We start from the raw sequence: 15953 nt of genomic DNA on the forward strand, positions 1-15953 counted from the left end.
TAGAATCCCCAGATGTAATATGGAGCGATACCTGCTGTGGTCCTTCCATTTCCGACAGCAGCCACAATGCTCATAGATGCAATTCTGTCGCAATGCATTATGCTGCAGATCGCACAACTCTAGCACAACGCAGCCCCCCTCTCCCCCCTGGCAATGGCCACGGCACATGCATGGTCTGTAGACATCACTCCAAGCTCATCGTGGGGATGGGCTCCTTTCTACCTTAAGAAAGCAGCAGCTGTATGGCTACTGCCATTAACAATATAGTTTATTTAAGGACTCCTGCTGCCTGCATCTACCTGAGATGGCAGAAGAAGGTGATAATCAGGATTTGCGGACCTCAAAAGGGTGGAGTTCTGAGCATAAGTAGGTGTCCTCACTGTGTCAGGAGCCGAGTGCTGCACCTAATGCTACACAGTGCAGCACCCGGATCCTGTCACTGAGGAGTCGGCACTTTGGTGTAGGGATGGCCATCGACCATCGATGATTCAAAATCATCGATGGTTTACGGCCGATGTTAAATAGTTTTACCATCAATGACAGAGAGCCAATGGTTCTTTGCCATCAATGGAAAAGTAGGAGACGTTTTGTTTTTTTCTGGTCAGCGCCCGCTAAACCCCAACCCTTTTTTTTGATTGGCCATCGAGTGGTGCAAACCATCGATGGTTCATCATAGATGGTTTGTGTGCCATCGATGGAGCCATATGTGCTTTTGGCTGCTATAATAATGCTACTAACACAAAACCTAATGTTTGTTTCTCCTGGAATCTAGAAGTGAATGTTTCATTAATCCTGATGGAGGTTTCTTCTTATACTGTACTTCTGTGGACACAGTACTACACTTTTTATTGTTGGAATATTTACATTATTGAATTTGGACTAATCAACCGGTGACTTTCCCATGTCCGTTTCAGTGGAGATAGGCAGAATGTGTAATGTTTTTATGTACACTTTATTGCAAGCATTGTAAATGCAAATATGACTGATGGGTCCATGTATTAAGCCTTGGCGAGAGATAAAGTGGACGGTGCCGATTGGTTGGCACTTTGGACCTCATTCCGAGTCAGTCGTAAGCGGCCGCTCGGTCGTACCCAGCAATGTTCGCAAAACAGCGCATGCGTAAGTTTCGCAATGCGCGTGCGCAAACTAGCTGTTGCAATCGGAAATTTCTCTCTCCTTCTACTTGGCCAGGTCGTTAGTTTGAGTGACAGGATGAGGCGTTTGTGGGTGGTAACAGGGGAAGGTGCTTGTGAACGGGGGAGTGGAGATCCGAACGCAGGCGTGCCTGACTATGCAAACGGCGTTTTATGGGTGTGCATAATTAACTAAGTAGTGTCATGGCACATGTGACATGGGAGGTTTTTACACTGACTTGATCGTAATGCTTAAGAGAGGGTATGGTCAACCTTAAGCTCTACGACCAGCTCCGATGGTCTCGATTAATCCTTATATGCCCGGAGATGATGTGTATTGCGAACGAGAAGGGGGCGTTTTTTTAGTCTTACGGCCGCATCCTCCCCTCGCTCGTCAAGCTAACGATCCCATCTTAACGACGCAACTTGCGAGCGCTTCATTTGCATATCCGGACCCTTTTCCCTTAGGACCGAGCGGCCGCAATGACCGACTCTGAATGAGGTCCTCCATCTCCAACCACTTCACAAAGTTTAGTACATAGACCCCTGAATGTGTTAAGAAAAAATGTTTAGTATTGACTGTTTGTCTTTTAAAGGTGAATTCACTTCTCATTCAACTTCATCTACACCAGGTATGTGTACCTGTTTAACTTTGAAAATATATTTTGGTTTAGCAGTAATATTACAAAAATCCCACCATAATGGTTAATTTGGGTAACATTGTATAGTACTTTTGAGTATTGTTTGGTACTAGGTTTATTAAGAGATGCCTTCTATATTACAACGGCAGCACAGACGGTGTAATGGTTAGCATTACTGCCACACAGCACTGGTTGTGGGTTCATTTCCCACTACGGCCCTGTGTGGAGTTTGTATTCTCCCTGTGCTTGCATGGGTATCCTCCGGGTGCTCCGGTTTCCTCCCACACTCCAAAAATATACTGGTAGGTTAATTGGCCCCCAACAAAAAAATTACCCCTAGTGCGTATGTGTGTGAGCATGTGGTAGGGAATATGGATTGTAAGCTCCACTGGGGCAGGGACTGACCTGAATGGAGAAATATTCTCTGTAAAGTGCTGCAAAATATGTGTGCGCTATATAAATAACTGGTAATAAATAATAAATATAACATTGTAGAAAAGACCACTTCAGCACCAGTTGCAACTTCTAATGTTGCCACCAAATCTATGAGAGGAGGCTTATTTTGGGGACTGAAAAAATATTCATGAGACTGGAACCTGTTGATTTATTAGAAATTAATAATAATATCCCCATTTATAATTGTTTGCAATGTTTGGGGGCCCAGATAGTGGGAGGATTACAAGGAGTCTGGGGACCGGACCAGGGAGCTATGCCCCATTCAGAGCCTCCACCATGTTTAGATGGCCTTGTTAGTCACAGCCGTAAGTAGCCATGACAACACATTACTGCATCCCCCTCCTCCTTAAGTACCAGGGCTTGAAACATCTCACAATAGCCCTACTTGTGGTTGTTGGCTTTATTACATTTTTTATTGTAACATTACAATTCACCTTGTACAAGTAAAAGATTCCATTAAAACTGTGCACAGTGATTTGGAGGCAGTTTTGACATTTATCATTGTAGACTACCCAGGGGGATGGCAATCAGGGCAATCGCAACCCCCATATATCACACACTTCTGAAATGTAAAGATTCATTTAAGAACATGTTTAGCTATAAGAATAAAATAAAAACATACAGTACGAGTATTTGTCTCACTGTTCTGCCATCAATGAGGACTAATTTAAGTTGGTACTTTCCAGCCTCCTATCTTCCCTAGGCCGCAAGGTGGCATAGAGGTAAAATATTTGACTTCACAGCACGGATGTCATTGCCTTGCTTCGGACCGGAGTCCTATCCCTGGTTTCCCTACACAATCCAAAGACATATTGGTACTGTAGGCTAATTGTTCTATGACTAAATTAACCCTTGTGTTGATAGCATTTATACAGTATATAGTTAACTCCACATTGGTCAGGACAGAAGGGAATTAATAATTATTCTCTGTAATGTGCTAATCGGTGGGTGCTATATAAATAACTGGCATTAAAAAATATACCATACCTTGTCTCAGTTTTGTCAGTTTCACGCCGTTGTACTGTGGCAGTAGTGAGAATCAGGTATAATACACAGACTTCAAACTAACAAATAGTAATTGTTTTTTTTCCCTCTACAGCATCCACTGTACACAGCAGTCCTACCATAACATCACCTGCAACTACAACACCCATTATAACCAGCACACCATTATCTACAACAAGTTCCATCACAACTCCATCAACAACCACCCCTGTTACTGTTACCTCCACTACTACTAGCACCACAACTCCCTTAACCACCACACCAATTCCTCCTACGATATCCTCACTAACAACCATCTCTGTTACCTCCACTACTACTAGCACCACAACACCCTTAACCAGCACACCAATTCCTCCTACGATATCCACACCAACAACCTCCACTACTACTAGCACCACAACGCCCTTAACCAGCACACCAACAACCACCATCCCTGTTATCTCTACTTCTACTACTACTAGCACCACAACTCCCTTAACCAGCACACCAATTCCTCCTACAATATCCACACCAACCACCATCTCTGTTACCTCCACTACAACTCCTTTAACCACCACACCAATTCCTCCTACGATATCCTCACTAACAACCATCTCTGTTACCTCCACTACTACTAGCACCACAACACCCTTAACCAGCACACCAATTCCTCCTACGATATCCACACCAACCACCACCATCCCTGTTACCTCCACTACTACTAGCACCACAACGCCCTTAACCAGCACACCAACATCCACCATCCCTGTTACCTCTACTACTACTACTAGCACCACAACTCCCTTAACCAGCACACCAATTCCTCCTACGACATCCACACCAACAACCACCATCCCTGTTACCTCCACTACTACTAGCACCACAACTCCCTTAACCAGCACACCAATTCCTCCTACGATATCCACACCAACAACCATCTACATTACCTCCACTACTACTAGCACAACTCCCGTAACCAGCACACCAATTCCTCCTACGAGATCCACACCAACAACAACCATCCCTGTTACCTCCACTACTACTAGCACCACAACGCCCTTAACCAGCACACCAATTCCTCCTACGAGATCCACACCAGCAACCACCATCCATGTTTCCTCCACTAATACTAGCCCCACAACTTCCTTAACCAGCACACCAATTCCTCCTACGATATCCACACCAACAACCATCTCTGTTACCTCCACTACAACTCCTTTAACCAGCACACCAATTCCTCCTACGATATCCACACCAACAACCATCTCTGTTACCTCCACTACAACTCCTTTAACCAGCACACCAATTCCTCCTACGATATCCACACCAACAACCATCTCTGTTACCTCCACTACTACTAGCACAACTCCCGTAACCAGCACACCAATTCCTCCTACGAGATCCACAACAACCATCCCTGTTACCTCCACTACTACCAGCACCACAACTCCCTTAACCAGCACACCAATTCCTCCTACAATATCCACACCAACCACCATCTCTGTTACCTCCACTACAACTCCTTTAACCAGCACACCAATTCCTCCTACGATATCCACACCAACAACCATCCCTGTTACCTCCACTACTACTAACACCACAACTCCCTTAACCAGCACACCAATTCCTCCTGCGATATCCACACCAACAACCATCCCTGTTACCTCCACTGCAACCAGCACCACAACTCCCTTAACCAGCACACCAACTCCACCTACGATATCCACACCAACAACAACCATCCCTGTTACCTCCACTACTACTAGCACCACAACTCCCTCAACTACTATAACAATTCCTGTTACAACATCCACACAAACTTCAATATCAATTACCCCTGGTACCCCCATTATTACTACCACCACAACCCCATTAACTACCAAAACAATTACTATAAGTACGTCTAAGCCAAGTACATCAACAATCTCTGTTACCTCCACTACAACTCCTTTAACCAGCACACCAACAACAACCATCCCTGTTACCTCCACTACTACTAGCACCACAACTCCCTTAACCAGCACACCAATTCCTCCTACGATATCCACACCAACAACAACCATCCCTGTTACCTCCACTACCAGCACAACTCCCTTAACCAGCACACCAACTCCTCCTACGATATCCACACCAACAACAACCATCCCTGTTACCTCCACTACTACTAGCACCACAACTCCCTCAACTACTATAACAATTCCTATTACAACATCCACACAAACTTCAATATCAATTACCCCTGGTACCCCCATTATTACTACCACCACAACCCCATTAACTTCCAAAACAATTACTATAAGTACGTCTAAGCCAAGTACATCAACAATCTCTGTTACCTCCACTACAACTCCTTTAACCAGCACACCAACAACAACCATCCCTGTTACCTCCACTACTACTAGCACCACAACTCCCTTAACCAGCACACCAACTCCTCCTACGATATCCACACCAACAACAACCATCCCTGTTACCTCCACTACTACCAGCACCACAACTCCCTTAACCAGCACACCAATTCCTCCTACAATATCCACACCAACAACAACCATCTCTGTTACCTCTACTACTACCAGCACCACAACTCCCTTAACCAGCACACCAATTCCTCCTACGATATCCACACCAACAACCATCCCTGTTACCTCCACTACCAGCACAACTCCCTTAACCAGCACACCAACTCCTCCTACGATATCCACACCAACAACAACCATCCCTGTTACCTCCACTACTACCAGCACCACAACTCCCTTAACCAGCACACCAATTCCTCCTACAATATCCACACCAACAACAACCATCTCTGTTACCTCTACTACTACCAGCACCACAACTCCCTTAACCAGCACACCAATTCCTCCTGCGATATCCACACCAACAACAACCATCCCTGTTACCTCCACTACCAGCACAACTCCCTTAACCAGCACACCAACTCCTCCTACGATATCCACACCAACAACAACCATCCCTGTTACCTCCACTACTACTAGCACCACAACTCCCTCAACTACTATAACAATTCCTATTACAACATCCACACAAACTTCAATATCAATTACCCCTGGTACCCCCATTATTACTACCACCACAACCCCATTAACTACCAAAACAATTACTATAAGTACGTCTAAGCCAAGTACATCAACAATCTATGTTCCTTCAAACACAACACATATTCCCACTATTTCTTTCACTTCAATGATCACAACACCTTCCACTGTAACCACACCAATTTCACCCACAACTAGTTACACTACAACCCCATTACCCACAAACACATCACTAACCACATCTACTTTATCCATTACTACACCAATTTCACATGTCACAGGTAAGAATATTTTTTAATCAGTATCAAATGTATAATGTAATTTCTATATAGAGACTAAAGACAACTTAATGGAATATTATGCTATGTATATAAAAAATGTGAAAGTTTGGTATATGATGTTGTAGAGCAAGAGGTGATAGCAGTGTATACATTGCAATATCCTTATCCAATACTGTATGGGTTTCAGATATACTTATGCGGTGCTGCCCACAGAAAGAGAATGGGGATATATTTTTATTACCAGACTATTAGATGCCTACCAAGTATTGGATCAGGGCCTTAGAATGTGTATACTTCCTCATTGCTGTAGTTAATGTGTTTGAAAAGTATGATCTAAAAAGAAGAACTGAAGACACAAGAAACTTGTTGAAGGCATAATACATTTCTCAGATTTTGCTACATTTCTGATGTAAAAATCACTTTTAGCTTGAGGGAAAGATGAAGAGGTGAAAGTTTTAGATGTCAGATTCATATTTACATTCATACAAAGTACATTATATTTTCAGAAGGAAGAAAGAAACCTTTCAGTCTAGACTAGAGAGCTGAAAACAGGGGAGCTGAAAACAGGAGACTATCTCTGGCGCTGAGACGGGAACATTTATAGTTCAAAACTTCATTGTGAAACTTCCACTATGCAAAACTAGTCCCTTACGCTCCACAAATGAGAGCCGAGCAATATACTGTAGGACTGTTACAGGGGCTGGCTAGCAACTTTTAGCCTGGGGGGCAAATGCATGCAGGCGGCCCTGGCATAGGAGTAGCGTGTAGCCGGGGTGCCCAAAGAACTTTCGTGCTACGGCCTCCCCCCCTCAAGTGTTCCAGGGAGGAGGCGGGTCTATATGGGATTAATGTAAAGTAAAAATAAAGATTAGGGGCAGCCCCCTGTTGTAGTGCCCCAGGAGAGGACCCCCTTATGCAGGCCTCCAGTAGTGCCCTCAGTAGTGGTCCTCCCTGTGCAGTGCCCCTTTTGCCCCCAGTATTAAGCCCCTTATATAGTGCCCCCAATAGTGGTAACCCTTATGCAGTGCCCCTTAAATAGTGGCCCCAGTTGTAGTCTCCCCCCTATGCAGTACCCCCAGTATTGCCCTTTATATAGAGCCCCCAGCAGTGGTCCCTCGATGCAGTATCCTCAGTGGTAGTCCCCTCCCCCCTATGCAGTGCCCCTAGTAGTAGTCCCCTCCCCCCTATGCAGTACCCCTAGTAGTAGTCCCCTCCCCTTGTAGTGCCCCTAGTAGTAGTCCCCCCCTTATAGTGCTCCTAGTAGTAGTAGTCCCCCCCCTTGTAGTGCCCCCAGTAGTAGTAGTCCCCACCTTGTAGTGCCCCCAGTAGTAGTAGTCACTCCCTTGTAGTGCCCCCAGTAGTAGTAGTCCCCCCCTTGTAGTGCCCCCAGTAGTAGTAGTCCCCAGTAGTAGTAGTCCCTCCCCCTTGTAGTGAACCCAGTAGTAGTAGTCCCCACCTTGTAGTGCCCCCAGTAGTAGTAGTCACTCCCTTGTAGTGCCCCCGAGTAGTAGTAGTCCCCCCCCTTGTAGTGCCCCCGAGTAGTAGTAGTCCCCCCCCTTGTAGTGCCCCCCCAGTAGTAGTAGTCCCCAGTAGTAGTAGTCCCTCCCCCTTGTAGTGAACCCAGTAGTAGTAGTCCCCCCCTGTAGTGCCCCCAGTAGTAGTAGTCCCCCCCTTTGTAGTGCCCCCACTAGTAGTAGTCCCCCCCTTGTAGTTCCCCCAGTAGTAGTAGCCCCCTTGCAGTGTTCCCAGTAGTAGTAGTCCCCCCCTTTGTAGTGCCCCCACTAGTAGTAGTCCCCCCCTTGTAGTTCCCCCAGTAGTAGTAGTCCCCCCCCCTTGTAGTGCCCCCAGTAGTGGTTTCCACCTTGTAGTGCCAGCACCCCCCCAGTAGACACACGTAATAAAAAAGATTTAAAAAAAACACTAACCTAAATCCCCGCTCCCGCCGGCTTCCGCTCCTCCGTCTGTCCTCCCGTTCCGCGCTGCTCTGCATTATGGGACAGACGTCATATGACGTCATGACGCCTCTCCCATTACCCACTGCGGGAGCCGGAAGATGGAGCGGCTTCTGCAGTGGGTGCAGCAGCAGCAGCTAATGAGAGTCTGTCAGACTGTCAGACTACTGGGCTCACCCCCAGCCTGAAGTTAACGGGAGGTGTGCCATACAGGCACGTCCCCAAATAATGTAATTTAGGGGGCATGGCCTATGGTAATTAGACCATGCCCCCATTTTGACGTGCACACGTAAGGGTAGTCGATTAACCGTTTTGCACAGGGCGACGCTCCCCCTGGGGCCGGCCCTGCCTGCCACCACACTTACGGATGTGAGCTTGATTGGCAGGGTGCTTCCGCTTAGTGTATGGACACAGCACCAGAAACACTAGGCGTTTCGTCCATAAATAATGGGGGATTACAGTGCAATTAATCTGTTGACCACTTACCTGGCAATGTCGTATGTGAAGTGACTGGAGCCAACTACGCTTCAGCTGGCAAGGTCGCATCACATACAACCGCACCACCCCGGTTGAGGTGTTTTATAAAATAGAGATTCTTTTTACTATTAATGAGGTGTGTGGGGGGTAATGTTATTAAGATTTATGACCACCAGGGGGCCCATTACCAATGGGTGGTGGTAAGTTATTTTATAATGGGGGCCTAAGGACATGGGGGGGGATTTAAATATATTATTAAAAATATTCTTTAAACTTTATTAAATAAAAAAAATTACAATTTCTGGGGAAAAAAATGTCAGTTAATTGGTTGAAAATGTTATACATAAGAGCAACTTAATAAATGTGTATTACAATCATAATTCCATAGCCCCAAACAATGGAGGTCCCAGCAGAGGGACGTGACATGTGATTGTGGGGGACAGTTATCAAAGCTTGGAGAGCGATAAAGTACTATCCAATCAGTTTCTAACTGTTCCTCTTCAAACACAGGGGTCTATATACTAAGCCTTTGATGGACAGAAAGTGGAGATAAAGTACCAGCCAATCAGCTCCTAACTGCCATGTCACATGTGTTTGAAAAATGACAGGAGCTGGTTGGTTGGTATGTTATCTCTGTTAACTTTATCTCCATCCAAGGCTTAGTAAATAGACCCAACAGCCTATAAAATGACAGTTAAAAACTGATTGGTTGGTACTGTCTCCACTTTCTCTCTCTCCAAGCTTTGATATATCTCCCCCTAGGTCTCCAGTGTTCATGACCATAGGCCTAGTGGGGGTTTTTAAAGACAAATTCCAATTTTCTGCCACACACTAATAAGACACCTACCTCTACAGCATGCGGCAGAGCAACATCTCCCATCCCACCCAAATTTTGAGACAAACATCCTGATCATGGAACTGCAGAACAATTTTTAAAATTTGTGACTGTCCCACTGAAAGTGGTATGGTTGGGAGGTATTTCATTCCATTAGTTATGCAAGAACCTACCTTTGAACAAATATATATACTCCATAATATAATCCCTAGCAGAAATGTGCAAATTTGGCATCATGTGCCCAAACTGTACATTAGTAGCTACATCATTTTGATAGAGGGTATTTCTATTGCCCCACCGCTCAACCTCTTACACACACACGAGATTTTGTTATATATAGAATATATCATCTAATAGACCAGTTTCACTCAACACCAGTGGTATGATAGTCACACGCTAGTGACATCAACTGTTCTGTCCATTTGAATAACATAGCTTAATGCCAACTATTTTGATTTAGATGTGGTAGTACTAAATCTTAGGGACTGTGCTGCCACAACCACAGCTCGGACTTTGTACATATTGCCATGACTATCGGAAGGTTTGGCATGCTCATGATGGGTGAGCAGTCGCCCCATGGAAATACAATTTCATAGATTTGCAAGACATGGAGGGGTATTCAATATGAAACGTTAACCTCGCGGACGTTTTCGCCGCATATCGGAACTTTTGCCGGGGAAAAAGTATCGCACGCGCCCCCGCTTATACCCGTATTCAATATGAAATCGTCGAAAACTGCACCCGGCGAAAGTGAAACCAGCTAAAACTTCGCAGATTTTTGGGAAAATCAACCTAACACCCCCAAAAAGATGCTCTGACATGGGGGAATCACTCTGGATACCCCCGATTAGCCCTGCTGAAGGTTTTTGGGGTCTTTAAACGGGCTCGATAGCTGCTATTTTGGGGATTTGGGAAGGTGGTGAAGAATAGTATTTAGACGTTTTTTTGCAGAAAATTTTGGGTATTTGAAAATGGGTGCTAGCATACTTAAAATTTGGTAAAGTGAAGTTTTAAAAACATGAAAAATCCACCTGCCGCAAACACCTGCAATGAAAAAAACTCCTGGGGCATACTTGGGGACCCCCATAGATTGTAGTTCGCTAATTTTTAACTTTGTACCCCCAAAATGAAAGTGCTTTTTTTGGGGTCTTCTGAGGCATTTTTTAAAACATTTTTAACACAGTTTACCTTTGGGGGACTGTCTGAAGGTTGCAGGGTAGATTTCCGAAATGTTGCACCCCAAAACCCCAATTCTGCACTGTTTTTCGCCACCCATTCCTTGGCGATACTTTTTCGCAGGGTCGAATGCAATATACTTTTCGCACCGGCGAAAAGTTTCCAAATTGAATACGGTGTAAAAGTAAAAGTGGCGAAAATAACGTCATCCGAGCGAAAACAAACCGCAGAAACTGGGTTTTCGCTCCATATTGAATACCCCTAATGATCGCAATTTTCCAGCATGATCAGTGATTGGAGAGGTACTCTCAGTTATGGTATGCCCATGGAAATCTATATTTCTTTATCTTTGTGAGACTTCATAATGAGTTACAAATAGTGGAGACTACCAAGGTGATTCTTGAATAATGTTAACAAATACTGCTATTTTTTTCCCACAGCTTATGATTCGAATTCCACAATGAAACCACGTTAGTATTCATTAGTCTTACCTCCTTTTGTACATGTCTAACTTTAGTGTGTCTGACAGTTTTCCGTGTCGAACTTTGAGCCTTGTCTAACTGTTGACTGTCTAACATCTGGTGTCTATCCAGACATCGTGTAATTAATTTTTTTGTATAGAAGTATTCCAGCGCTCCCAAGGATCAGTGTTATTTTGGGGGGGGGGGGGCAAAAAAAAAAAAAAGAGAATGGAAAAAAAATATAGTGTAAATCTGTGATAAAAACCAAAAAAGAAAGTATATAGACATATACTCACCCTTTATAGGTGAGATCATTACAATGGACACAAATCAACACCGTGGTCCTACGGTGGTTGCAATAGCAACGATGAATCGATCTGCATGGGTCTCAAATCCTGACAGTAGTCGTTATGTGAAGAAAATAAAACATGCCTCCATAGTGCAAATCAGTTGTCATCAAGTCAGAATGATAGTAAATAATATCCTGCTCACCTTATTCCAATTGCATAAGCGTCTTAGACATTCATTTTAAATCCCAATGTCCATCGGTAATGAAAAAATATATATATCTTAAAAATTTTTTTATTTAACTACCATTAAAATATTTTTTTTACATTATGGTTTGGCACTATTTATGGTTATTTTATAATTTATAATTAAATTATATATTTTTTTTTGTTGATTTTCTTTTTTTTTGCATGGCCATATATGAAATTATTTTAATGATAAATAAAATTATTTTTAAGATATATATTTTTTCATTACCGACGGACATTGGGCTTTAAAATTAATGTCTAAATTGAAAGTTCCAATTATTCCAGGCTGCACCTTCTTTCGGTTCATTTATAAGACCACATAAGGACAGTAGCACCAGTCATCCAAACCTATTTTTATCATTGTGTAATTAATTACCTTCTATCTATAGTCAGGAACCCAAATGAGACATAGGGACAGCGGGTACATTAACATGGGTATTCCCTGCCCTAGAATAGGCCACTCTGGTAGATTTACCAATGTGCCGATCAGAAAGCCTGGGTCAGCAGGGATTTCCATTGCCGTTTTAGAACTAATCAGTACAAGCTTCCGATATTTGGTGGCTTAGTAAAGCTATCTATGTCTTTTTCTTCAAAAATAGCACATGCGATTGGATCATGCATCTCTCATCTATATTTTTAAAGGGGATGCATTTTGACCCTTCCAGAAAGCAAAACACATTACTTGGTGCATTATGAGAAATGTAAAAATTCATGTGTGTGTACATATATGGAGAGAGATTACATAAAGAAGGTGGTCCCATCACTGCAATTAAACTTTTGATGGTTCCGCCCTGCCCTTGTACCATCAGCAAAGTCATATTTTTATTAATTTAATTTTTTTTACTCTAAACAATATTTTCCAGCATCCAAATGCAGCGTTCATCAGTACAAACACAACATTACCAAGGGTGACTGCACTGCTGAAGTGCCACTGACTAGATGTCAGGGATTCTGTGAGTCCGAAGCATGGTAAGTCCCTAAGAACAAGAGGTCTGTGGCTTATTAGCATAGTACTTGCATACTGTGCATTCTGTAAGACCGAGCATTAAAATCTATTCTTTACAATTTGGTCACCAGGATCAATGTTCCACTCAAATCTACTGTATTACTTGGTCAGTTGAGCTAAGATACAAAGGCAGCTTTCATTCGTGTAACTGTGGGTAATGTAAAAATAACATTCTGAGTTCAATATGTCAATGAAAATGTAGAAAGAATTTAGGCAAATTTAAAAATAAAATTGTTACCCCTAACATTTATTAAATATTTTGTATTACGGTTTCATTATGCAGATTTTGTGATGTTGGAGAACAAAAAATAGAAGTGGATCCTGAAACCACATTAATACTAGTAGGGTACAAAAAAAAAAAAAAAAGGGGGAAGAATTTTTGAATCTGTACAGACTGACTACCTGTGGTTCCTCTACAGTTATGGTTATTCCCAGTCTCAGCACTACCAGGTTTTTGGTTGACTGGACATACAGTTCACATTAGCTAGGGAGTCACAATGCCTGTATGTGGTATACAAGATGTCCAGTGTCTGTCTGTAGATACATGGTGTTAAGCAGTGGGCACATTAGTAGAGTGTGCGCAATCACACCACTTCTGGTTTCATCCAATCCTGGACATCTGGGGGTAAATTTACTGAAGTGAGTTTTAGAAGAGATGTTGCCCATAGCAACCAATCTAGCCATTATCTTCTAGAAGGTGCTAGTCAAATGTTAAGTAGAATCTGATTGGTTGCTATGGTCAACATCTCTTCTAAAACTCAATTCTAAAAACTCACTTTAGAAAATGTTCCCCTTGGTCTTGTCAAAAGATTTTTAAACATGTTGAAAAATCAGGAGACCCAAACCAACATAAAAGTCTATGTGCTCCTGGAGTGGTTTGTTCAGTTCTTCTCCAGATTCATCCCTGAAGGTCTGCCAAAACTTGGAAGAGCATGTATGGTATAACAAGCTTTTCAGCAGATCGGAGATCTGAAGCAAAATTTGAAACAAAGGATTTCTCCACGCTAATAAAATGTGTACTAAGGGCCGTATTCAATTAGGTCACGATCGGCGAAAAAAAGCAGCCGCATTCACCAGTTTTACGTACTCTCATTGCGCGCTCCTGCTTTTCGCCTTATCAAATTGCAAAACACGCAAAAAAAACACGTGTGATAATCGCGCATGGCGAAACTAGTGAAAAGTACAGCACATTTTGGGGAAATCAGTCTATACCCCATAAAAAGACTGACCCTGGAAATCATTATAGAAGTGTATTAATATCCCTAATAAAAGTATTTTGGCTTCTTAAGACTTAAATGGCTGTTATATGCATATTTGCATAAGTGTTGAAAAATGATAAAGCAATTTCTTCTAGAAAAAATAATTTCTGTATTTAAATGAGGGGTACATTAAAATGGGTGGTAGTATATTTTTATGTCTATAAAATGCAGTTTTACAATGTTAAAAATACACCTGCTGCAGCCACCTGCAATCCTAAAAACAACTGTCCCATCAACACAGCCCCCAAAATGCCTGACCAAGTACTTTAAACCCGTTTTCCAAAACTTTTTACATTTTCACCCCACTTAGGGGGAATTAGGCAAATAAATTAAAAATTAGCTTAGTCATTGGGGATGGGGATGGGGGGGGAGGGTTTGAAGAGTTCTGAACCAGGTCCCCAAACAAAAATATTTTGCACATTTTATCACCTGCCTCTGAGATGGTGAAAACAGTTCACCGGTTTCTGCCTATGGAGTTTTCGCACATGCGAACACTCCGGCAATAGGATAGCACGATACGCACACGTGCGCAAATTTTGCACCGGCGATCGCTTTTCGACAAACGCGACTTTTCACACCTAATTGATTATAGCCCTAAATATTAAAATTATGGATGGATTATACAATTATTTTGTTACATTTGTATATTAGTGTATAGCTGCTAGTTACAATGAGAAATAGTGATATTTCCACAAAAAGAAAAAAGTGGAACTGCGCTTATGAGAGATAATATGAGATATGGTAAGAACTTACCTTTGTTATTGCTATGAAGTCCATAGGGTTCCACAGGATAGCTTGGGGTATAGGTGATGACGTCAGGCATTGGGCACCATAGAGTTAAGTTTTCAGCCTCCCAGGATGCATCAGGGTCCCCCTCCTGTACCCCGCTCCCGAGCAAAGGCATCTCAGTTACCTACCAAGCCATAGGCCGCAGGAGGAGAAGGAAGAGAGAGAAGAAAGATCTGGACACACACAAGAATCAAATTCTCACTAGAGGGAGACAGAAAAACCGGTGACCAGAGTAAAGCCCATCTGCAGCACAGGTGCGACAGGGCGGGAGTCCTGTGGAACGCTATGGACTTCGTAGAAATAGAGATAACAAAGGTAAGTTCTTACCATATCTCATATTTTCTACATCAGGGTCCATAGGGTATCCACAGGATACCTTGGAGATGTCCCAAAGCAGTATCCTTTAAGGGTGGGGACGCTCCTGTGCTGAAAGGAGAATCCGCTGCCCGAAGGAAGCATCCTGAGAGGCAAAGGTGTCAAAAGCGTAATACCTCACAAAGTTATGGACAGAGGACCACGTGGCAGCCTTGCAGATCTGGACTGCAGAGGCACCACGTCGAGCTGCCCACGAAGGACCCAAAGACCTAGTGGAATGAACCCTCACAGAGGATGGAACCGGAAGGCCTTCATGAAGATAAGCTTCTGAAATTGCCATATAAATCCAACCTGCCAAAGTTTGCTTTGAAGCAGGCCAACCCTTTTTACGGAAGCCATAGAGGACAAACAAGGCGTCCGACTTCCTAAAAGAAGAAGTGCGGTCAACATAAATCCTTAAGGCCCGCACAACATCCAAAGTGGCCTCACCCACTGAAAGATCAGGTGCATTAAAAGCCGGCACAACGATTTCCTCGTTTATGTGGAAACTTGAAACCACTTTAAGAAGGAATCCAGGACGAGTGCACAGCACCGCC

The 15953-nt window shown here is 43.2% G+C and overlaps 1 protein-coding gene across 1 annotated transcript in view; it reads left to right on the top strand.

Moving 5' to 3' along the window:
* The first annotated feature begins 304 nt into the window (after positions 1–304).
* LOC148525227 (uncharacterized) overlaps positions 305–15953 on the top strand; it is a 30252-nt gene continuing 14603 nt past the window's right edge. Inside the window, exons 1-5 of the mRNA XM_088471035.1 lie at positions 305–317; positions 1730–1765; positions 4314–6551; positions 11432–11461; positions 12852–12957. Coding sequence (XP_088327161.1) covers positions 305–317; positions 1730–1765; positions 4314–6551; positions 11432–11461; positions 12852–12957 — 2423 coding nt within the window. The remainder of the gene's footprint in view (positions 318–1729; positions 1766–4313; positions 6552–11431; positions 11462–12851; positions 12958–15953) is intronic.

The sequence above is a fragment of the Taudactylus pleione genome, unplaced genomic scaffold, assembly GCF_031769625.1.
Source record: "Taudactylus pleione unplaced genomic scaffold, aTauple2 ptg000109l, whole genome shotgun sequence".
Classification (NCBI taxonomy): Eukaryota; Metazoa; Chordata; class Amphibia; order Anura; family Myobatrachidae; genus Taudactylus; species Taudactylus pleione.